At 52.2% G+C, this 24,948-nt stretch overlaps 1 protein-coding gene across 11 annotated transcripts in view; it reads left to right on the top strand.

The window, feature by feature from the left end:
* EPB41L1 (erythrocyte membrane protein band 4.1 like 1) overlaps positions 1–24,948 on the top strand; it is a 152,970-nt gene that overhangs the window by 114,199 nt on the left and 13,823 nt on the right. For 2 of the 11 annotated variants that reach the window (XM_073309827.1, XM_073309828.1), the window contains 8 exons: positions 2,034–2,209; positions 4,593–4,747; positions 6,852–6,887; positions 9,045–9,236; positions 11,569–11,667; positions 19,677–22,199; positions 22,762–22,869; positions 24,171–24,569. In XM_073309827.1, the coding sequence (XP_073165928.1) occupies positions 2,034–2,209; positions 4,593–4,747; positions 6,852–6,887; positions 9,045–9,236; positions 11,569–11,667; positions 19,677–22,199; positions 22,762–22,869; positions 24,171–24,569 (3,688 nt within the window). The remainder of the gene's footprint in view (positions 1–2,033; positions 2,210–4,592; positions 4,748–6,851; positions 6,888–9,044; positions 9,237–11,568; positions 11,668–19,676; positions 22,200–22,761; positions 22,870–24,170; positions 24,570–24,948) is intronic. The other 9 variants (XM_073309832.1, XM_073309831.1, XM_073309829.1 and 6 more) reach the window with 9 other exon arrangements.

Raw genomic sequence — 24,948 nt, forward strand, 5'->3', positions numbered from 1 at the left:
AGCTGCACTCAGGCCAGGTCTTTGCTGTTTGCTCTGCTCTGCCATGGCAATACTTATGCTCACTCTGGAGTCTTCTGCTTTTTTACCTGCCAGTCTGTGCCTGGCTGGTGCTCCGCATGGTTTCCAGAGCTCGAATTCTAAACAGAGACAACGTGTCCTTTAGACTGTTTTTTACAACCATTGCATCTGAGGCCCTGGCCTCATTGCAGGAGTTTTGCCATTGGCTTCACAGGGGCCAGGATTCCTCGCCTTCTGCCCCCCCACAAGCCTTCCAGCTCCAGACTAGTAACTGCAGGGTCCCTGCAGCTGGATGCACTGAAGACTGAGGCCTTGATTTTCAAGAGGCCACCAATTTTGAAGGCCCAGTTTGAGACCCTTGGAGCCTGATTTTCAGAGCAGCTGCAGATCAAGCTGGGGTCAGTGACTCTTGACGCCTCTAATAACCAGACTCGAGGGGCCAGATTTTCAGCTCTCCTCTGCATTTCTGACTGAGGTTGTGAGTACAAAAATTATGGGCCCCTGTCACTTTCACTTGGGCATGCCCGTCCCTGATTGTGTCTGCAAATCAGGTGTTGACAGAGAAAGCGCACCCACAGGAACCCCAAGGCCTGGTCAGACCTGGCCCCAGGACTCTCAAGTTGAGCTCCCAGAATTCATGGCCACTCTTGACCCCTGATACTTGCACAGACAGTGCAGGGAGTGTAGGGAAGAGTTCGCTTGCAGGATGGCACGTGGACTGGGGAAGAGAGCCTGCGTCTTGAGATGCCCATGCTGGATTTCCCAGGTCTCATGCTGCACAAGTCTCTGCTTTTATCTCCATCTGACACGCTTTCAGGGCTGACAAACCAGCGTTTAATACATCAAGGCACACGGCGCCACCCTTCGCCCTGCTACATTCGCCGTGTCAGCCCTCAAGAGGCCAGCGCAGCCCCTTTAGAGCTTTGCTTATTTAGATGGGCAAAAAAAAATAAAAATGCCCACACATGGCACATGGTCTCCACGGTGCTCTCGATTGCTTCTAGTAGAGACAGTTTGGTTCACTGGCAGTGCTGGGGAGGGAAAGATTAGTTTGGGGTCAAACCAAAAATGAATTTTTCCAAAATTCTTGGCGAATGGGGAAAAAAAAATCCGTTTGGGGTGAAGGAGCCATTCTGCTCCCCCTGCAGTGGAATGTTGGGTTCAGTTTTGAGCATTTTTTAACATTTAAAAAAAAATTCCTAAATAATATGAAAGGAAATTTCTAAACGAAAAGTCGCTTGCAAGAAAAATATTGAAATGTTTTGATTTTTTTTTTCAGAATTTTTCCTTTGTTTTTGTTTTGACGTGAAGGACGTAACAAAAGCAACACCAATTCGCAAAATGTTTGTGTCGCCGAAAAGATGTCTCCTGGCTGTAGTCCCTGTATCTCCCCTGCCCACTGCTCCCCCCACCCATACACAGAGTACCCCTCATTTATACGCACCTGCCCCCCACATTATCATCTGATTTAGGCACATGCCTTTTTGACTCTCACTTCACCTCACTGCCGTCCAGTCCCTCACCTTCTACATTTGATGCTGATGTCACTGAGATGTAGGGTGAGGCAATTTGCACCTTCACCATTTGGGAGAGGTACAGTGGACGGGAACAGCCAGTGAGATGGAGGCAAAGAGACCAGCAAGGAGGCAGAGGGCTGGGGAGTTCTGCTAACAGGACAACACTGTTCCTGGAAGCAGGGTTAAGAGCCCAGGTCTTGGGGGAAGAGTGGCTCTTTATTTGAGCTCCATCTACAATCATAGTTTCCATCCATGCCTCCAGGTAGCTGGATGTTGCTGCTGAAATGATCTGCAGTGAAACAATGAAATGGCCACCATTAGGATTCAGAGTGAACAACAACCTCCCTGCAATGACAATGTTTGGTGATGCCTCTTGGTCTTTTCCTGGTTTTGCCCCCCCACTGACCGCCAGTCTCCATGTTGATCAGTCCCTGCCCCGTGTGTGAACGGAGCTGGCCTGCCAATGACACTCTGCTTTCCTCCCCCCTCCACCTGCAGGCTGGTGTCCCCAGAGCCGCCCCCAAAGGGCTTCCTGGTGATGGGCTCTAAGTTCCGCTACAGTGGGCGGACGCAGGCCCAGACCCGCCAGGCCAGTGCCCTGATCGACCGGCCTGCGCCCTTCTTCGAGCGCTCCTCCAGCAAACGGTACACCATGTCTCGCAGCCTCGATGGAGGTACGCCCCAAATTGGGGAGGGGGAGGGAGATTGGTTCATTGGTGGGAGCCGGGAGGACAGGCTTAGACTACGGGGCCGTGTGGGCGAGGGGCGGCTGGGCTCTGGCACTGCAAGTTCACAGCTCCCTGCTGCTGCTGTCGTCGACTCTTGGGGGTCAGGGGGTTAGCCCTCAGGAAGCTGGGAGATTGGTACTGGCCAGGCACAATCATGCAAATGTCACCCCCACCGCGCTGCCAGTTCTCCCAGTCCTGACCCACGGCCCCTCCCCCAGCTCTGCCAGTTCTCCCCAGACCTGATCCGCAGCCCCTCCCCACAGATCTGCCAGTGCACCTCCCCCCTCTGCCTGTGCACACCAGTCCTGACCCACAGCAAGCCACGCCCCTCCCCCCTATTATTCCAGCCCATGTCCCCATCACTACTCGCCCCAGACCTGCAGCCTCGCTTGCTGCCCCAATGCTAGGTGTGCATGTGTAACCCACACGCCACCTGGGCGTGGTGTTTTGTCTCCTCTAGTGGCGCCTTAGAGGGAGATTCTGAGCCCCGCTCTACAGCCTTAGCTAATTTAGCTCGTGCGGTAGAGGCTCCTGCACTAAGCTCCAGAGGTCCCCGGTTCGATCCCGATGACCGGGATCTGTCAGTGTTACACACGCAGATCTGCCAAGGCACTGGAAATGTTTTAAATTCAGATCCTCGAGGGACCCTTGGTGCTGGGTTCTTTCTGTCCCATGGATAGGCAGAGTTAGGGTGACCAGACAGGAAATGTGAAAAATCGGGACGGGGTGGGGGGTAATAGGATCCTATATAAGAAAAAGACCCAAAGATTGGGACTGTCCCTATAAAATCGGGACATCTGGTCACCCTAGGCAGAGTTAGGCTGAACACCAGCACTGCCGCCTTCTCTCCCCCAACCCTTCCTCTGAGCTCCTCCCTCCTTACCCTGTCCCCTCCCTTGGTCGCTCACAGGCAGTGTTTGGCTCTTACTGGGGCAGAGGATGCTGACATACTGCATCCCTCTTACCCCTCCCTCTCCCCATCCCCAGCACACTTCCCAGGCCAGCAGTCACTGCTGATTCCCCTCCCCTGTCTCTCTCTAAGCTGCATGGATGACAGCAGCTGTAGCTTCTCTCAGGGGCTGTCTGGGGTGGAATCTGCAGACCCCCTAGGTTGGGGGGATTCTAGAGGCAGCTGCTGGCCCTGGCTAGTTGACAAGCCCCCTGCCAGAGGCAGGCCTGGGCCTTGATGAGCTTTGTGCTCACGAGCTGCTCGCAGACTCCTCCACGCCCCCGACAGCCCTTATGCTGCAGGGCGAGGGGCTTGCAGAATGGCGGGGGAGCAAGAGGGCAGTAAAGGGAGAGGGACCAAGGCAGGACATCAGCCTTTCCCCCCACCTCTATTCAGCAGGAACCATTTAATCCAGACACTGCTCACGGCAAGGATCTGGCCTAGCCCAGCCAGGCAAGTCCCAGAGGCTGTTTAGTGTCTGTTCAGCAGAGAGCACCGGGAATTCCTTAGCTAAAGCTCACAGCTGGAGGGTGGACTCAAGGTCTGAAAAAGGCCTTTTCCTCCTCAGACTAGTCTGATTCCTGAGCACCCCTCCCAGTGTTCAGCTGGCTTGGGGTATTGCATGCTTGGGGAATGGGCCGGATTCACCTCTGCTCTGCACCTTGGTCAATTACTCCTGCGCAGAGCGGATGTAAAACCCTCCCACGCTGATTTGGGAGCACCCACTTTATACTCATTTCAGAGGGGGGTAAGTGGTGACGTGAGGTGCAGGTGTAGCAGACCCACGTCCAGTTTGCCTGACTCAGCTCGGGCTCAGATTTTTAATGGTATTTAGGCATCGCTCTGCTCAGCGTTGCTACGCCTAACTGATTCAGGTGCCTAAATTCTGCAGACTTTCCGTGAGACCCAGCTGAAGTCAGTGAGGCGTGGCCGCTTGCAAAAGGGGGCCCTACAGCCTTGCCTCGACTGGGGGGAAGGTGCTTTTTTCAGCTGAGCGCGCTCACCTCGCTTGCAGACCTCACTTGATGAGTTAAGCTAGCCCCATTACGGGCTCGGCAAGGCCTGCGGAGCGGTGTGAGAATGGGCGTCAGTGAAGAGTCTATACCTCAAGGAGGGAGAGGAATGGGAGGGAAAACGTAGCCTGGACATCAGGGCAGTACCCTGGCCATGGAGGGCTGTGGAATTGTCTCCCAAGGGAAGGCTGGAAGCCTCGTTGCCTGGGACGTTTAAGGCGAGGCTGGCCGTAATCCTACGAGCATATCTGTAAGGACCAGGCCTGCGTTGGCTGTGGCTGGGGGAGGGGTGGGGCCAGCTGGGCCCATCTCGTCCTCTTCCACCTGTAACCCCTGTGATCGGTGTGTTCCCCTCTGCACCCTGTAGAGTTCTCGCGCCCGGCCTCCGTCAGCGAGAACCACGACGGAGGGGCAGGGTCCGAGAGGCGGGACGAGGACAGTGAGTACAGCGGGTGGCAACGCTCCGAGGCGGAGGATGAATTTGAGGAAGTGACGACCCCGACGAAAATCAAGGAGCTGAAGGTACAGGACCCACTGGGCAGAGACCAGGAGGGTGTCGGAGGCTGGTTTGGAGGGGTGCCCGCTCTATGGATTGGCTAGGGCAACCCCCAGCCTGCACCTGGAGAGAGAAGGAGCCCAGGATGCTAGAGGGGAGGGGCTGCCTCCCACAATCTGTGTCTGTCACACAGCGGTGTCCTTCCCTGCTGGGAGATGCCAAGACCTCCCTGTGAGGCTCTGGCACTGGCCTGAGATACCTGCTCCCAATCCCCTGGACTCCAAGGTACGGGCTTGCCCGTCTTATGTCAGGAAGGGGGACTCTCCTCCTTTCCTTGCCTCATGCCTTTGTTAATCCACCTTGGGCTCACCCATGAGATGTCTCCCATACAGCTGGCCAGGGAGGGCTTTCCCAGCGGGACTCCCAGGAGGTCTCGCAGGGCATCTGCCAGGGCTGGCACTGCTTGACTCCTTGGTGACAGCAGGGAAGGAGGCCCATCGCTAGGTATCTCCGTAGCAGTTCTGCTGGCCTCAGGGTTGCACTGCTCAAGCTGGGCCAGGGAGTAGCTCCTATTCCGATATACCTGGAGAGTGCAGTGCACCTTGCAGCTGCCTTTGGGGAGAGGCAGAGCATTTCGGAGTTGGTCAGAGGACTGTCTGGGTCCGGGAAAGGCAGCCGCAGCATGTAGCCCTGACCAAGGGATGGACCAAGCACTGTCCGCTCTCCCAGTCCTCCTCCGCTCCCCACACAGACACTCGCACTGCACACCCAGGCACATGCAGACACTCGCACTGCACACCCAGGCACACAGATGCATGCGCCGCTCACGCAGGCACTCGCACTGCACACACAGACACTTGCACTGCACACGAAGGCACATGCAGACACTTGCACTGCACACGAAGGCACACGCAGACACTCACACTGCACACACAAGCACGCTCACCGCGACACTCACACTGCCTACGCAGGAACATGCAGGCACTCGCACTGCACACGCAGGCACTCGCACTGCACACCCAGGCACACAGAAGCATGCGCCGCTCACGCAGGCACTCGCACTGCACGCACAGACACTTGCATTGCACACGCAGGCACATGCAGACACTTGCACTGCACACGAAGGCACACGCAGACACTCGCACTGCACACGCAGACACTCGCACTGCACACACAAGCATGATCACTGCAGACACTGCATATACAGGCACACACAAGCACTCACACTGCACCCTCAGGCACTCACACTGCACACGCAGGCACACACATACTTGCACTGTATGCACAGGCACATGCAGACACTTGCACTGCACACACAAGCACGCTCACCGCAGACACTCACCCTGCCTACGCAGGAACATGCAGGCACTCGCACTGCACACCCAGACACTTGCACTGCACACCCAGGCACATGCAGACACTTGCACTGCACACACAAGCACGCTCACCGCAGACACTCACCCTGCCTACGCAGGAACATGCAGGCACTCGCACTGCACACCCAGACACTTGCACTGCACACCCAGGCACATGCAGACACTCGCATTGCACACGCAGGCACACTTACACTGCACACAGACACTTGCAGACACTCACACTGCACACGTAGACATCCCCAAAGATGGCCGTTGACACCAGATACTCACCTACAAATACACCTGCTGTCACAGACACACAGACACACACACACACACTGAAGTACACTATCCTAGTGACACCAGTTGGGTCTTAGGGGAGGCATCCAGGCCTGTGGCTTCTCCTCTCTATCTCCACTTCTCAGGGGCCTGGCCCTCAAGGTCTCCCTGCCCTCCTTTCCCACTGAACAGGGAGGTGGGTTTTCTGAAGCTCCACATCAGTTTGTGACTAGAAATCTAGTGGTGTCAGCAGGGCATCGCTGTGGGAAGCTCACACCGTAGGAGTCCTGTCTGGCACTGCTAGGGCACTGCTGTGGGGAAGCTCACACTGCAGGAGTCCCAGCTGGCACTGCTAGGGTACCTCTGGGGGGAAGCTTATGTTGCTGATTTTGCCCCTGGCATTGCCCAGGGTCCTGTGTTAAACTGAACTGTGATGTATGTGACAAGTTCCCTTGACTGACCATTCCGGTTCCTTTCACCTTCTCTTTGCTGCCAGCCGGAGCAGGAAACCACCCCCAGGCACAAGCAGGAGGTATTCTCTCTCTGGAGCATCTTACTGCCCATTGGTGCATCATATTGTCCATCTCCTTTAAAATAACAAGCACCCCATCTCTTCCCCCCCCCATAAAATGTGTCCCCTATTTACTGGAATACAAGATGCACCCAAGCGTCAGTGGGGAGCCTTCCACTCCGGAGAACTGTCAGATAAACCCCGTAGCCAAGCACACAGATGCTTTCCCCGAAGCACAAGCAGCATCTTCTATCCCACTAAGTAAAGCAGCTCTCCTTGCCTTGTGTGTGTGAGCAAGAGCCCTCCCATGGCGCTACAGCCGGGTCATCGTGCCATTGGGATGTCCTGGCTACTGAGCTCTTTACTGACTCCTCTACGTCTTCTCCTCGTGTCTCTTCTGTGTCTAACCCTCTCCTGCGGGCCCCAGCTCCCTCACACGGAGCAGAACAAGACTCACAGCCCCCAGCCCCGTGACTTCCAGTTTTCAGCGTTATCTCCATGCCAGCCTAGCTCAGAACTCCACATGGCGACTCCTACCTGAGCTCTGTAATTCCACTGGCGAGGCGTGGGGCAGCATGGAGTGATGCTGCACCCCCGTTAGGCATTATTTCAGATACAAACCCTCGTGCCAACTGAACCGTTACTAGGGTTCCTCTCCTAGCGAGAGCTTTGGTCAGGTGGCCTGCTGAGTTCCAGGACCAGCTCCAGCACTGGCCTTCAGGAAGTCACTTAAGATCTTTCTCTGTCTGTTTCACCCATCAGTTAATGGGGAGCATGAGGGCTAGTGCATAATGCTCTTGGAAGATGGGTCTTGCTAGGGAGGGTTATTGCAAGGTTCAGTGTCAGCTCAGAACCAGGCTGCTATTGCCTAGTCTTCGCTAGGGGTCTGTGAGGGTAATTAACCCTTGGAACAATTTATATGGGGATGTGGTGGTCTTTAAATCAAGACGGGGAGTCTTTCCCAAAGAGATGCTCTAACTAAAATCTCTGCCATCATATCCTGCACAAGGGTAAGCCCCTTTGGCAAGCGATCTGCTGTTCAGCCCCAGGTAGTTGGTTTATTTTCCCAGCTCCTGCAGGTGCCTGATCCTGTTCCCTCCATGGTCTGTCTCATCCCTCATTCCTCTCTGCATGTGCCATTCTCCATTGCTGTCATGTGCACCCCAGTAACACCTTGTGCTAGTGATCGGCGAACTTCAGAATGGCTGGGTCTAGGATGCAGATAACGTTTTGGATTCTTATCCTAAACTTCTGTAAGCCTCTTGGGTCTGCAAAGTTGGCTGGACTTCTCATGAGAAGGGCCTTTCTCAGGCCTCTTGACTCCTGCACAGAACCCAGAAATGTACAGGCTGCTACAGGAACTCAAAATAAGGGCAAGGAAGAAGTTTATCTGAACCTTTTTGAACCTCCAAACAGGTTTGAGTTCGGGGCAAAAATTGGAGTTGGTTCTTCTTCTTTTTGAATGGGTTCGCCCATCCCTAGTACAGAAATAGGGGGTCTCACAACCCTCACGATGTCATGGAAAGGATTGGGTCTGCTATAAAGATAGGGCCTGAATCGGTGCGTGGACCTGAACACCCCTGAACCCTTATCTTTATAATGGGCCAAACCCAAACCTCTAGACACCGTAGCACTCGCGGGAGGGCCAAATCCAAGTTTGGACCAATCGCCAGAATCCAGTTCCAGGGAAGCCTTATGGAAAGTCCAGTAGAACATTTTCAACTGGTTCCAACTGGCAACTCTGTACAATAGATTGGAACAGATCTGGCTTACTGACTTAAGGGGTGTTGAGGCATGATGACCCTCCAGCAGAAATCAACAGAGGCCAGTAGAATCTAGTAGAGACTATAGATGACTGGAATGGAGGTGACTCCCCTTTGAGTCCCACCGTTCTACTACTACTGAGTATCATCTAGGATCACCCTGACCCTACATTTGGATCCCAGGGACCTGGGCTTTAGGATGGGAAAGGGGTACATTGATGAGTACCAGGAAGTACGTGTAAGTTCTGCTGGTCACTTTCAGCTGTTCCCTGGAGCTGCCCTAGTCTGCGGGGTGATTCCCGGCACATTTGGCTCTTGAGATCCCACATTCAGGCTCAGCATGAAGCAGGCCCTCCCTTTCCCACAGCGATCCGATCTCTGCCTCGCTAGTTACCTTCCCATCTCCCTCCCAAAGTTTTTAGACAAACCAGAAGATGTTTTGCTAAAGCACCAGGCCAGCATCAACGAGCTGAAGAGGACGCTGAAGGAGCCCAACAGCAAGCTAGTTCACAGGGACCGGGACAGGAGGCTGCCTTCATCACCAGCCTCTTCCTCACCCAAGAATGAGGATGAGACGCCAAAGGGGACCCCGGAGAAGGCCAGTGAGGTTCGTTCTGTCCTGTCAGTTTTGTGAAGGGGGTTTTCTGTTGATTTGTGTCTGTGGTTTGGTGGGAGGCGAGTATAATTGGTGCCCCGGGGTCCCTGTGCTCTGTGCCACCCAGGAAAGAGTTCAGTGGAGGGTGTGCATATGGCAGCGGCCCTGGGTTGGCCTGTGGATTTGACCTCTTCCCTAGCCTTTGGCAGTGCTTACCCCCCGACACCACAGGAAGTGCCACGCTCAGACATTTGAGTGAGGACTAAAGCCCAACCTCCATCTCATGCAGGGATTGGCCAACATGGCTCCATTGCTCCAGCCAGGGGAGTGGGTTGTGTAGCCCACCCCATGGCTGGAGCCAGTGGTCCTATCTGGAACCCCTGTTGGGTGTCTTACCTCGTCCTTCCTATCGTGATGGCTTCTCTGCTTGCTTCAGGGATGCTACGGAGGAGTCAGGCCTGAGGACTCTCCATGGCCGATCTCCCCGTGCTTGCAGCGTGGAGGGAAGTGAGCGCATAATGCCGGCTGAGCTGTCTGTGGTGCCAGAGTGCAGCTCTGTGCTAGATTCTCCATACGTCCACCATGCGTGACAGGGAGCTGAGAAGTGGGTCCTCTGGGCTCGCTGGGGTAGGCAGGGGAGAGTCTGGCTGCTTCTGGCTGATGTTGAGGGTTTCCGGCCCTCACTGCTCCAGAAGTGCTGGGAGTGGGATGTGGCAGGCCTCACAGACTGTGCTTTCTGGTTGATGCTCTGTTCTGTCTGCAGGGGAGCTCTGGAGATGGCTCTGCAGTCCTGGCATCTTGTACACAGCCCCTTGCGGCGTTAGGGGAATGGGGCTGCAGATACCGCAGCATGTTGAGCTACCCCCCACTGGGGCTGTGAGCCAGAGATGAGGAAGGGCAGGTGAAATCAGTGAGCACTGTGCTCTGCTGGGCAATGGCTTGGACATTCACCTGTGGAGAAGCAGCTTGAGGTGGATTGGGTGGGTGAGCTGGGAGCGGGAGACTGGCTGTTTCAACCAAGACATGGGTTAAAAAGCCACAGCAGGCATCTGGGCTTTGTTGGTAAAGGATGCCACCTGCTGTTAGCTTTGAGCATTGACTCCCTCAATTCCTGGCTGAGGACAGAAGACCTGAGCAGCATCTAAATGGCAAGGCCCTCTCTCTGTCCCGCTCCCTGCCCCGGCTGCAGGGCCCCCTTTATCTTGGATTGGCTGCCAGATCTGTGCTTTGTACAGTGCCGTGCACATCTGTGGAGCTGTATCAGTACTGCTCATAGCCATAATGGGGCTGGTGGTCCCCAGCTCTTTGACCTGGAGATGCGGAAGGGTTCTCTGAGCAAGTTGCCGGGGCACGCCTCATACTGGAGTTGCCAGGACCGTGAGGCAGGCCCATTGCTGTCTCTCAGCTGACTGAGGCTGTAGAGCAGCAGGGGGGTAAGGGACACGGGCGTTTAACACAGGCTAAGGAGGTTTTATGGCCTGAGATCCCTCTGACGTGGGCTCCTCATACCGTAGTGCTGATCTCCGGCTGATCCTGTCACTGGGGTGTGTGGGGGCGGGTTTTGGCACCTAGTCAGGGTGGCTCAGCAGTGAGGGTGACTGAGAGGACGGGGGCAATAAACTGGCAGCCTTGCCAGCCTGGGGAACTATCAGCCATACCCAGTCGTTATCCCTTGCCTCCAAACCACCATGAACAGAAAGCAAAACTTCCAAGTGGGGCCTTCTACCCGCAGCTTCCACCTGGTATCTCCCTTCCTTGGGGGGTACCGCGGAAGCCTGGCTTCTCCTATAGCCCCCCTCTCCCTGCAGCTTCCCGCAGCTCTTTAAGGGAAACCCCATCCCCTTCTCAGCTGGATCGGAGGAGTGAGGAGGGCTGCCTAGCCTCAGGCTTCTGGCCCTCAGAGGGGCAGGCACCCTGGTCCATTGTACCTGTCGGAGAGAGGGTTCTGTAGCTGTGAGGGTGGGAGTGCTTGTCACTGGTGTGGGAGTAACTACCTGCAGATCAGCCTCTCTGGCGCTCAGCCTTGACACTGCCTGGTGGGTGCTGGGCTAGATCGCCCTGTGCCGGGGCTCAGGCTGGCGGGCAGGCCGCGGGGCAGCTGAGGTCAGCAGGAAGGAGTGCATCGCTCAGCAGGTCTGCAGTCTTACTGGCAGTGGGCAAGGATGAGATTTTTAAACAAATGGAGAAAGCACAAAGCCCCAGCTGGGGACTGCAGAGCTGGAATATTCATGACCGTCATTCATTCATTTGGTCATTTATTCATTCGTTCTCATTCTCTCTCTCTCTCTCTCTCTCCCCTTCCCCCCCCCGGCTGTGGGTGCTCGGGCTTCCCTTGCTGAAACAGAGGATGGAAGAGGATTTCCTAGAGGAGTTTTCAGCTGAGCATGGAGCTGCCTTATCCATGGAGTCTTTCACCCAGAAAAGTCTTGCCTCTTCTCCTGAGGTTATCATCAGCCTTTCCATTTCTCTCTCTTTCCCCCACCCACTCTTTGTCTCTGTTTGTTTACTGGACAGCCATTGCCAGGCAGTCTCCGTTTGTAGCCCCTTGCGTAATTCACCTCAGGGCCCCTGGGAAGATTTCCTGCCAATGCACCAGCCATGCATGGGCAGCCAGTCAACTGCTAACGGGGCATATTCTGAACTGGTTCTCCCATGGTAACTGAGTGATAAGGGTGTGTGTGTGGAGGATTAAAGGCATAGACAGGTCCAGCACTGATCTCTGGAGCAGGGTTAGTCATCAATACTGATCTGGGAGCCTCTTTACGTTGTCTTAGAAAATACTGGTTTGGCTGTGGTGTTGGTGAGAGAAACCAAGCAGCGAGGCTGAGCAGTTCTTCCTTTATACCACCTAGAGCTGTGGTGTTGAAACTGGTAATCTAAGCAGGGTTGGGTCTAGTCAGTTCTTGGCTGGGAGCCGAGCCCTCCAAGGAAAACCAAGGTGCAGCAGGAGGTGGTGCTGGTAATTCAATCAGGAGATGGTTCTCTTTAAGTCAGTATAGAGGTAGACAGAGCTAGGTGCTATGCTGGAGCTGCTCTGTCTCCTCAGAGATGTAAATCTGAGGTGCAGACCACTTTTCCCTGATGATCCCTGAGTGTTTTTCTCCATAGAGGAGGTGCTAATCCTGGTGTGCTGGCCAAAGTCCATTTTGGGTAATTACGGGACATCCTACCCACTTAAAGCTCCGCTGCGTTTGCATTTGGTTGTGATGGCTTTCTTCACCTCCTATCCTAAATGGTTGGGTAGGGTTGTTGCTATGTGCTTTTAACCAGCTGCTGCCCTGCTCCCTGGAGATAGGTCCAGTTGGGTGATGAGGGAAGTGATGTATAGTGGGCAGACACTTGCGGATACTGTTTTTTCACAGTCCTCACTCAGGCAAAGCTTCCGTTCCTGAAAAGGGGGTTTGCCAAAGTAAAATCTGAGCAAGGACCCTAGGGTTTGGCCCACCATTTGTGAAGCACAGTGGGACCCTTCTGGATGAAGGGTCTTATAGGAACGTATGGGGCTATGCCCATCATTCTTCAAGGGTCCATTAATTTGGAGTGCCTCACAGTTTAGGAGCTCAGATACCATGGTGATGGGCGTGGTATAGAACAGAATACAACTCAGAGCAGTTACTGTCTGTCTTTTTAGGTAGTTAGATGGCCTCCATCACCTAGATAGTTACCCTCACAACACCCCTGCGAGGTAGAGCCTGCTGCTACCCCATATTGGGGCCTGATTTCCAGAGGACCAGAGCTCCTGTCTCTTCACCTTAAATGGAGCTGCTGCCTCTCGGCACAGTGCATAATCAAGCCATTGGCCTTTCACCCGCAATTCAGTGGATGCTTCTGAAATATTTGGTTTATACCCATATTAAACCCTCATAAAAGAGCCCCCTCCCCACATGCAGTGGAGTGAGTGCCTCTGTGGAATCCAGTATGCCCTCGCTCTCAGGTGTTTGCCCTTCTGGGAGGGAAATGAGTCTGTCGGTGCCTTTGCTCTTTATGTTTCTTGTGGTATCGATTTCTTAGTATGGCGAGGTGGGATGTGCATGGGGGGGAATATTACCGTGGAATTTTCCACTAGGCGGAAGAAAACTAGGCTTCAACCTGGTTCCCCCAATGTGAGTTTGCTCTGTCCACACAGGGGAGAGTGAATCAGATTCTAGCTTGGTTGGGGCAGAGCCGTGCTTAAACATGGTGATTTCTGCCACCTAGATGGATCCAAAGGGGAGCTGAGAGACATGTTCTGATTAACCTACCTCGATGAGGGGGGAAGATGTGAGGCTGTCAGTGCTTGGAGCCAGGAGAGGGAGAGGGGAGCCTGGGGCCTTTGCACCCTGTTAAGATATGGTTGTGCGACAGGGAGCCTTGGGATGCTATCCCTTAACTCAGTTATCTCCTGGTGGACCTGGCAGCTTGTAACTGCTTTGGGATTGTTTGCAAACCCTACTACAACCTAGCACAGTTGCAGCCTGCTTTGCATCCACCCCTAATGTGGTTACCAATAACCCTGCTGAGAAAGTGCACCCTAGATTAGCCCCCCATGGGCCAGCATGGCTGGTAAAACGTCCTATCCTCTGTGAACAACTGTGTTGGAAAAATACGTTGGGAGCCCAATGCTTGCCAGCTCTTTCTAAATCTGATTGTTTCTCGTGCAGTTCGAGCCAGGGTGAGGACAGAGCCGAAAGCAGGGTCTGATGTAACAAAGTGCAGTTGCAGAGGCGCCCACAAGGGTAGGATAGAAGATGCTGCAATTAAACAGCCCTGTTTTGGAGAGGAAAGGGGCTGAATTTCTGGTGCTCTCAGGAGCCCTGGGGGCTCTTTGATAGGACAGTCGGATGCCTCACACCAGTTAGTCCTGCATCTGATTATCCGAACAATGCTCCGGATTTTCCCCCACCCTGCTCCGCAGACTTGTACATAATTGTGTCTGTATCCAGCTCACCAACTGCAAAAGCGTTTAAGTCAAGAGTTCCCCCATCCCTGCTCATTCAGAACAGCACACCAAGGCAGAGGTCTGCAATATAGGACTCATCACAACGGCCCACTGGAAACAGCTCCTTAAAATCCTGGCACTTGCTGTCCAGTAAACCACAGGGGCAACGCCTTCCAAAGACCTTGCTAACTGTACATAGTGAATTTGTGCAAAGCAGGTAGCTCTGGCCAGGCAAGTGCAGGGGGTTCAATATGCCAAAAGGATGCACTGGCAAAGAGGCAAGTGCAGTCCTTTGGGAACGTGGGCCTCACGTCTGGATTTGGTGGCTGTTTGAACAATAGCTAGCTAATAGAAAGCTGTTGAAACGCAGTGGGCCAGTGGCTTTTATTAGCAAAAGGACCTGATCTGCCACTGCCTTACTCCAGTTTGGCACCTTTTATTTCAGTGACGTTACCAGCATAACAGTGGAGTTACACCATGGGGAATCAGGGCTAGAATCATTATCGTTCAAGCAGGTTTGCACTGAAATGGTCTGATCACCCCAGGAGAGGCGGATCAGATTACGATACAGGCTGCATGGCAGCTTTCCCCCATCTGAGGTGTGTTCCTCTGTGTCCCCATGCTGTGGGTTGGTTTTTTATGAAATGTGTCCACTCTTGCTAGCTCTGTGCACTCCTAGCATGGAAATGGAGCTTGGAAGCAAAACTTCCGTCATAGAGTTTATTTTGAAAAAAATTAAAAACCCAGCACGAATGGGGGGGCCATAAAAGCATGGAGTGCATTTAGCACTGTAATCTTTCACTCTGATTGTTGGAAGCATTTGGTGATTTGAAACACTCCAGTGCAGAGCTGGATTGATTTCAAGTTTTGTTCTCTATTTAATTCCAAGTGTTTATGGCTGTGAGTTGAGGGTTTGATGTATGGCTGCTGTGGCTTTGTCCTTGTGAAATCCAGGCTCTTAATGGGTAACACCGAGTTCTTTAGTTTGGAGTGTGTTTAAGAAATGGATGGAGGCCCCCTGCCATAGTGCTCCATACTGTCCCCCCTCTCCTTCTCTCTGTGGAGTCAAATGTCCAAGTCCACCGTGTATTCAGGGAAATCATTTGGAGCCTTCAATTTTAAGGCCAGTTGAAACTGGATTCTCTTCCTCCCACAATCCCCCCCCACCACCAAGTCCCCTTTTACAGGATAAAAGAAAAGGAGTACTTGTGGCACCTTAGAGACTAACCAATTTATTTGAGCATGAGCTTTCGTGAGCTACAGCTCACTTCATCGGATGCATGCCGTGGAAACTGCAGCAGACTTTATTTATACACAGAGAATATGAAAAAATACCTCCTCCCACCCCACTGTCCTGCTGGTAATAGCTTATCTAAAGTGATCATCAGGTGGGCCATTTCCAGCACAAATCCAGGTTTTCTCACCCTCCACCCCCTCACACAAATTCACTCTCCTGCTGGTGATAGCCCATCCAAAGTGACAACTCTTTACACAATGTGCATGATAATAAAGTTGGGCCATTTCCTGCACAAATCCAGGTTCTCTCACCCCCCTCCCAGCAGGAGAGTGAATTTGTGTGAGGGGGTGGAGGGTGAGAAAACCTGGATTTGTGCTGGAAATGGCCCACCTGATGATCACTTTAGATAAGCTATTACCAGCAGGACAGTGGGGTGGGAGGAGGTATTTTTTCATATTCTCTGTGTATAAATAAAGTCTGCTGCAGTTTCCACGGCATGCATCCGATGAAGTGAGCTGTAGCTCACGAAAGCTCATGCTCAAATAAATTGGTTAGTCTCTAAGGTGCCACAAGTACTCCTTTTCTTTTTGCGAATACAGACTAACACGGCTGTTACTCTGAAACCTTTTACAGGATGTAATTCTTGGGGTTCACGCTGTTTGTAAGGAACACTTCAGGGGCCAGATGCCACTTTCTCTGTGGTGCTGGGGTCTGAGGCAACAGCCAGGCAACTAAACATGGTCTGATTAGCAAGGCTTCATCTCCAGCTAAATGGGGATGCCAGTAGGCCCGCAGAGCGACACCGCAGGTTGTCTCAGGAATGAGAATGAGCGACTTGTTCTCCCCTCAGCTTTCCAGAGCTCCGGTCAGACTAGCTCTTTTCTCTCAGTCCAGTTGGGCCTAGGCAGATGGCCGACACGCTGGAGATGACTGAGGGGAAAAGAACAAGCGGGTCCTTTTGTACACTGAGTTGGTGAGGTCGTGCAACCTGGTCTGACCAGATCCCTCTGCTTCTCATGCCACCCTCCCAGTTGCCAGAGAAGGGGGCCATGGAGGTATCTGACAGCCTTATCTGTAGCCAGAGAGGAGCCATTGATCGTCTTCACACAGGTTGGCTCATGGGGCCCAGGGCTCTCCACTGGGGTTGTTGTTTTACCTCCTTTTTAGCCAGATCTGTCTTCACTGAGGAATTCATGGTGACCAAAGCACAGCTGCAAAATCCTTCTGCCATTCATGCCAAGAGTGGCAGCACCTGCCACTGAAAGAAGATCCATTGTTCAAGCTACTTTGGACTTGCCAGCTCCAGTTCTCTCTCCCCTGGCTGCTGGTATCTCCTCCTCCTCTAAGTATCTCATTTGCTTCTCTCCTAATGAGACGGTTGAGTGACCTTCTAACTAGTCCACGTCTGGCCCCAGCTGCCTCCTGCTACATGTCCCAATTGAGCCTGACTTCTCTGCCTTGGACTGCCTGCAGGAGGAGCTTCCTGAAAGTCCCAACACCAGCCAGGCAGCAGGGCAGAGGAGCGTGTGCCCAGGAGACACACTGAGCCAGGGCATTCTCCAGGTAGGCAGTTCTTCTAGCTAGGGCCGGCCACTGTTTAAAGCTGGCCTCCTCTGACAGAACACCCAAGGGAGAGTTCTAGTGCACAAACCACCCCCACTTCTGGGGGCAACTCACTAGGAGTATAACTGCCCCAACTGGTGCAAATAAAGGGGGAGAATGAGCTCTCTCGGTCAGAATCCCCAAGGTCTTTTTCTTTTGGGTCCTGCCATTTATATGTATAGGTTGGGGGAGAGGGCTGGGACATGGGATTGGGGGTTTTCACTGGTCATTTCAATTATCCCTGAATTTAACAGTCCTCTCTTATTCTCTCCCCCGTCCCCCTGGCAGCTTTTTCGTTATACAGCATTTTCTTCCTTTCTCCTTCCTTTTTTTTTTCTCTCCCCTTTTTCGTTTTCTCTCCTCTTTGGCAGTTTTCTTCTCTCTCTCTTTCACTCTCTCTGCAGTTAGTATTTGGGACTGATGTTTCCACCTTCTGCGCTGAATGACACCACATGACTAAGTTGTGCACAGTTCAACACGAACACCCAGTGCTAACTCCCCCGCCCCCATCAGTGCCCGCCGGTACCCAGGGCTTTGGTGGATACAGTAGTTTCTGCTCATTTTAGTTCAGGTCTCTTTCCAACTCACTCTTTTCTCTATTGGAAGAGGAGCAGTGCAGCCAACTGCAAATCCTTTGGTGCTGAAATTTGCTGTTTTGTGCTGCAGAAAATCAGCATGGTCAGCCTTCAGAGACACCGTCTTCTACAGCAGGCCGCCCTAGGGTATGCTGTCTCTCTGTCCCACAGTGTACTGTGCTGGGAATATACTACAGTACAATCCATATCCCCGCACGGGCTCCCTGCAGCATGCTACACTGAGCCCTAGCAAACCAGTTGCTGCATGACGATGCTGCAGTTTTGATTCAGTTGCAACTCAATCCACTCTCTGTTCTGATGTGCTCCAGCAAAGTAGTATTCTAGTGTCATTAGAGACTACATACCAAGTGAGAGCTTTAAATAAACACACCCTAAAGTCCTGGCTGCTCTGGGCGAGCGGTACAAATCCCATGATATCAGAGTAGACAGTTAGCTTGACTTTCCCGTTGAAGAAAATTCCCATCCTCTTGCTGTTGCGTTCCAGTGGGTTATTTTTAAGAAAAGGTTAGACAAACACCTGTCAGGAATGGTCTCGATAATACTTACTCCTGCCTTGGTTGCAGAGGACTGGACTAGAATACCTCTCGAGGTCCCTTCCAGTCCTATGATTCTATGATCCCCCACCTTCCACCCTAGCAATGGCTGAACTCCAGCAATGCTGTGTGTATGTAGCTTGTAAAGTTTTTAGCTGTCCTGTGACATGAAAAGTGTAAAATGTGGTGCCTGTATACTAATTATATTAATAATTAATAATGATCTGGCAGCCCACTCCACTGTGTAGCAACAGATCTCTACAGTCTAGATGCATGGGGTTGAATAGCAAATATCTTTCCATGTCCCTGCTGCAGGATGCTGCCTTTTTGCAGTATACTGTAGATTGTTGTACTGCTGTTCTTGGTCCTTGCTGCAGTGTTGGTAGCTATACCAGCTGTTGTGACCTGAATCCTTGTTTTTCTAGATTGTATTTTGTGATGGGCCCCTTCCTGAATTGCTGGAAACTCAGATAAATTGTTCCCTCTGATCAGGTTTGTCTGGAGAGCTGGGAAATTAGGGGAAGATCTAACAGCAGTCCATGCTCATGTGACTTGGTGTGCCAATGCCAAACTCTCCACGGGTGTCAAGGATGTCTAAGAAGTGGTGGTATCATGGGACCACAAATTTGGGAACTGACTCAGGGTCGCAGACCTGTGCTAACTGGGTGGTGGGCTCGATCTCAAAGGAGAAGGGGCTCTATAGACAGATGAATTAGCAGAGACACAAATGCTCTTGAACAGATGTGATGCTTTCTAGCAAACAGCTGTGGCAAAAATCAGGGATTGAGAGGAAATCAGAGATTTCTAGCATTGTTAAAAACATTCTCACTATACATAAAGGACTGTACCTAATTCTCCTTTGAAAATCCCCTGTGAAGTTCTACGAAACTTTGATTGGCTTTGGAACCAGTCAGAGCTGTAGAATGCTGACAGAGCTGAGTATGGGTCAGATTCTCTCCTTGCTTACCCCATGTCAATCTGACATGACTCTGTTGCAGTCAGAGTGCGTGGGCATAGGTCAGCTGCTTGAAAAATGGGGCAAAATTTTCGTGAACATTTTCTAGAAAATTTCATCCTGTTTTTCATCCAAATTCAAAATGTCAGTGAAAAATGCTGAAATTTCGAATTTCAGCATCTTTCAACCAGTTCTGTTCTACAGCCATTCAAAAAACATGGTGATGGTTTCACTAATATATCAGCGGATAAGTTAGACCCCTCCCCCCCCAGTGAAATTGCAAATTTTGAAAAAAGAAATTGATCAGCTGTAGCTGAGAGTAGAATTTGGTCCCGAGCATTCAAAAAGGGCTCGGGGTCCGACTCATTAAAAAGCTAAGCACCCTCTCTTCCATTGACTTCAGCACCAGTTACACAAGATCAGGCCCCTAGATTTCAATACCTGCTATCATTTGGTTACTTGCCAGCTCCTTTGTACACACATCTGCATCAGTTGTTGCATGAGTAATAATGGTTTAGTCAATGCAGCCTTCGTTACTTAACTAAACAGTGATCAGCTATTTAGGTAAAGTATGTTTGATGCTAACTCTTCTTGCTCAAATTGCAATACAGGGTTCAGAGCATTGGGTATTTGTAGAGAGAGAAACTTCTAGGCTGGAAGAGCTTGCTCTAGAGAAAGCTATTGGAACCAAGAAAGAAGACGCACGTGCAGGTACTTCAGAGGAGCAAACAAGTGTGAGCTTATCAAAAGTGGACATTGCGGTAGGGAAAGCCAAAAAAACAGCAGCAAAAGAGGAACCAGCAAGTGTGAAACTGGACACTCATGCAAGAGACAAAATGATTGCTAGTCCAGAGGATTTTGAATCTGTTTGGGAGGATGAAATGTCTGAGAGCGAAATCAGAGAAGACCCCCATTTGGAGGCAGAAGGCCAGCCATCTGAGAGTGGCAAAGAGCAGAAGTCCAAGGAGGGAAAAGAAGAGGTGATAACTAATGAACTTGAACAACCAGTTGGCTCTTTGGAAGGCAAAGCCGAGCAAAATCAACAACCTGAAGATTCTCAAGCAGATGAAAGACCAAGGTCTGAGCCTTCTGGGCCAGAAGCTCCAAAGAAAGAAAGCAAGGCTACCGTGCAAGAGCCTGGGTCTGTCTCACCCTCTTCAGATAAGGAAGAGTCCATAATACCTAGCCCAACCTCTGAGGGTGTTAAAGCTAATGTGGAGTTTAGTGATGATGAGACAATGTCTTCTGCTGCAGAGAGGATCTTCTACTTAGGAGCTACAGAAGGAGACAAAAAGGAGAGTAAAATCCATCTCAGACTCGAAGAGGAAGAAAAGTCTTGTTCTGCTGAAAAAGAGGGGCTGGAGCCCAAAACAGACATTTCAGTTGAAAAAGGGAAGAGCCCTGAGCTTGAACCAGCATCTGACCCAACAGCTATAATGAGAAAGGACAAGTTCCAACCCACTTCCTCAGCAGGTGACCAAGGAAAGTCAGAGACAGATGAACCAGGTATAGAATCAAACCAAGCTGAGAAGGTCCTAGAGCTTAGCAAAAAGACACGCCCCCTAGGACATTGTACTGCAGAGAAGGGGACATGTGCACCAGAGGAAGAGGAGTCTGCGGGGTCAATTGGCAGTGAATCGAAAGGTGGAAGTGAATCCGAGTCATGCTCTGCAGCAAAGGAATCGAGGGACAAGGACCCACAGGAACCAATGGCAGAATTAAAGCTCGGTTCCCTCCCCAGGGAAGGTGGAGAGACTGAGCTCTCTCAGCAGCGGGGCAAGAGGTACAGTGCAGCACAAAGCTCCATCCTGGCAGAAGGCCTGAAAGGGTCAGAAAAACAGGACATGTGGAAAGGGGAAGCGACTTCAAATGTGTCAGGGACTGGAAGGGAAACAACTGAGCTGGGAGAAAGAGAAATGTCAAAAATGGTGCTTCAGATGGAAGCCATAGAGATTAAACCAACCCCCATGAGTCCCCACTGGCAGCATCCTCCCAGCACGACAGAAAGTCCAGAGGAAGAGAAACTAAGCCAGCCCACCATGGGTGGGCTGCCCCAGGACACAGGCCCCACGGCCGGCACGCCGCCCCAGGACACAGGCCCCACGGCCGGCGCGCCGCCCCAGGACACAGGCCCCACGGCCGGCGCGCCGCCCCAGGACACAGGCCCCACGGCCGGCGCGCCGCCCCAGGACACAGGCCCCACGGCCGGCGCGCCGCCCCAGGACACAGGCCCCACGGCCGGCGCGCCGCCCCAGGACACAGGCCCCACGGCCGGCGCGCCGCCCCAGGACACAGGCCCCACGGCCGGCGCGCCGCCCCAGGACACAGGCCCCACGGCCGGCGCGCCGCCCCAGGACACAGGCCCCACGGCCGGCGCGCCGCCCCAGGACACAGGCCCCACGGCCGGCGCGCCGCCCCAGGACACAGGATCTGCCATGGACGAGCCACTGCAGGATAAACCTCCTTCAGGAGAAGAAGCTGAAGCCTTCTCTACACACTCTCCTGTAAGAGGATCACCTCATGGGGACAAGGAATTGTCACAGCTTGTTGTTGCCACGGCTGAAGGCAGGAAACCTACCAACAGGAAACAAAAGCCAGAGTCTGGGCCTTTGAAGTCCATTGGAGGTGGGGTGGAAGTCGTGTCTCAGGAGCCTGAGGAGGCACCCGTGGAGCTGGCTTCACCCTCCAACACCACTGGTTGGCAGGGCTCACAGGGGCATGACAGCGAGATGTATGAAAAAGCCTCTGTGGCTTCTAAAATTAAGCTGTTTGAACAAGGTGGCGCTTGTGGCCCAGTCTCTGATGAGCGAAAAAGAACAGCCCAAGAGCGGCCACGAGAGAGTGAAACCAGGAGAGCATCTAAACCAACAGAGGCGCAGATAGAATCGCCACGGGCCACGGGCCTAGTCATGTCTCCCACACCCTCGGTTGCCTCAGATGACAGAGCCAGGCATGCTGGGGAAGTGTCTGGTGTGGGATACCTAACCATTGCGCAACGGGCAGCCACAAGAGAGTCTTCCCAGCCTCCGTCTTTGAAGGAGGGTGTTTCCACCGATTCAGAGCACAGAGGAGAAGACGACACCAGGCTTGCTTCCCCCGATTCCGGCTATGAAATCACCCTGACAGAAGCTGTGGTAACTCCTCCCATGAACTGTCCCAATGGAAAGTTCATAAGCATGTTGCGTGGCTCTTTTATTTATGATCATGTTCAATGGCACCTCACACATCCATTGACTGAGAACGGCCGCTTTGCATTCCCTGTCCTTTATGTATGTGTATGTGGCCTGGCTCCTAAGCTGAATGCAGACCCGCTGGCCAGTCGGTCCATCAGCTTTTGTTTTGTGAACTCCTGACAGTTTGGCCCCCTGGAGAATGCCAACTGCTAATGTGAAACTGGGCACACGAGCTTCATGCCCAGGAGCAAGAAGGGGGCATGGGGGTGTGGATCAGAGAGCTTTTATATCACACACACACACACCTAGCAGCAAAATTCCCACGCTTCCGGCTTCTCCCTTGCACTTCTTAATTTGTTGTCCCCTCTTGCTTGGCTTGTGAGTCCCTTTCACCCCCCTCCCCCACCCCACTTTGGCAGGCGGGTGACTGGAGGGTGAAATAGCTTTCTGCTGCTCTTGTAAGGCACTGGCTCAGTTCCTTTTGGAGTTCATTGCTAAAGACTAACCCGTTTCTCTAATCCAGAGCAAATCTCAGGAACCAATTTGGGAAGAAAAGGATTTATCTGATCCGTCAGTAAAAGCCGCCCCGAAAGAAGAGGGTTTAAGGACTGCTATCCCAGTGGTCTCCCAGGTCTCAGTGCTGTTTTACTAACTGCTTCTTACTGTAGTATGAAAGCTCACCTTAACCAGCTGAGGACTGTAAGCTTTTGACTCGTTCCCCAATTGCAGAGCTGCTATATGTATATGTATATATATATGTATATGTATATGCTCCTCTCGAGTTTGTTGGAGACCCCCATGTCTCATACCTCTCGACCCACCAGTCATCTGGACAAAAGGCAGCTGAATTGGAATGGGTCCGAACAAAGTGGGGGATATCTCTGACTTTGTGAGGGCCTGATCCTGAGAACACTGAGGTCACTGGAAGGCTTTCCATTGACATCACTGGGCTTTCGTTCAGCCTTTATAGAGGAGTGAAACTGTTTCTTGAGCAAAAAGCAAATCTTAAAACAAAAATAATGAATAATTTCTGATTCCTGAGCTGTAACCAGGTGGCAAGCAGGGTGGGGTGAAATTTACCCTGTGCTGGGACAGTTGAGAGGTATGTATGTCATTCGAGAGGAGCCAGCAGAGGAAGGCTATCTCTTTGCTCTGATCCCGTTGTCAATTACACTGATTAAACACGCAGCTGATTAAACTTGAATGGGTCCGCTCCGGTTGTGCAGCAAGCTTTTGAGAAGCATTACAGAGTCCGGGCTCGTTCTCACACAAGTGCTCTGTTCAGCTTCCAGCAGGATCCCCTGCAGGGTGATGCCCTGCCCTGTCCCATTCACAGGGCCTCCATGGGTGAACATTGACCATTCCTCCCATACATCTGATTAATAAAAACCTAGAGTGATGCTCCAATACAGTGAGTGTAAAACTCTCATGGGGTGATCTCAGTGAAATTGACAAGCCCCTTCACTTCTCCTTGAATACATGCAGCTGATGGAGCTTTTTTCTTTTCTTTCATTCAAAACTCTTATCCTCTCCCCCTTTCCCTTCCGTGTTTGTTTTGGTGCCAAACTTACTGACACACAATTGCAGTCTGAGCCGTTTATAAATGTCTCTTAACATACCTGTTGTTTTGCACATATCTGCTTCCATCAGGCTCAACAACATGCCTGAGAATTTCTTTGGGACTGTTGTTCTTTTTTTTATTATTATTATTATTTCTTTTCTAATTCCTCTCTACAAATCAGACCAAATAAATTCCCCCTGCAAAGTTGCTGCTGTCAAACGTTTCAGTTTTCATGCTTGAGTTGTGTTTGAATCCCCCTCTGTGACATTTCCCCGGCCGCCTCCTCCCTCTCTCCTGTTGGCTTAGCTGGCTCTAGCCTGCCCTTCGGTATTTACAGTCTTAGCCTCTCTCCGCCATTGTGTCTCATTCAGAGAGCGGGAGCAAAGGAGGGAGCAGAGGAGAAAGCGAAGCCACCTCGGCACAGGGCTCCTGAGAGCGACACTGGGGATGAGGAGCAAGACCAGGAGAGGGATTCAGTCTTTCTGAAGGACAACCACCTGGCCATTGAGCGAAAGTGCTCGAGCATCACGGTCAGCTCGACCTCCAGCCTGGAAGCCGAGGTGGACTTCACTATGATCGGCGACTTCCATGGCACAGCCTTTGAAGACTTCTCCAGAAGTCTGCCTGAGCTCGATAAAGACATGAGTGAGAGGGAAGCTGAAGGTGTGATTTCCTCCCAGGATGCTGACAAAGCAGCTCCTGGCCAAGAAGAAGATGCCAAGGAAGGGGAGCAGGGCTCCCACCATATCCCAGAAGTGTCCCACTTTGAGGTACAATGGGGAAACGCCCCAAGACTTGTGTTTCAGTGTTGTCATCTCACAGAGTTATCTGTCTTGGCATCTGGTATTGCTTGACCAGCATGCCCCTTGCATCTTTTTGGAAGAGCATGCCAGCTTTCAGACAACCCAGAGATCCTCTGGAGTGTCTTTGTTTTCCCCAAATGAATGTTGTCTCTGTTTTGCATGGCTGTTTTCGACTCCTCCAGGTGCATGATTATATCGTGTAAGTGTGTCCATGCATATCCTAACCGAAAAAGCTGTCATCATCTTAACTCACCATGTTTGGCTGGCTACCCCATGCCTGTACTGTAGCAGCATGCATGGGTGAGTGGTGTGTTTCTCTTAACCCAAATCTCTGTTCCTGTGTGTT

The sequence above is a fragment of the Lepidochelys kempii genome, chromosome 13, assembly GCF_965140265.1.
Source record: "Lepidochelys kempii isolate rLepKem1 chromosome 13, rLepKem1.hap2, whole genome shotgun sequence".
In the NCBI taxonomy this organism is placed as follows: domain Eukaryota; kingdom Metazoa; phylum Chordata; order Testudines; family Cheloniidae; genus Lepidochelys; species Lepidochelys kempii.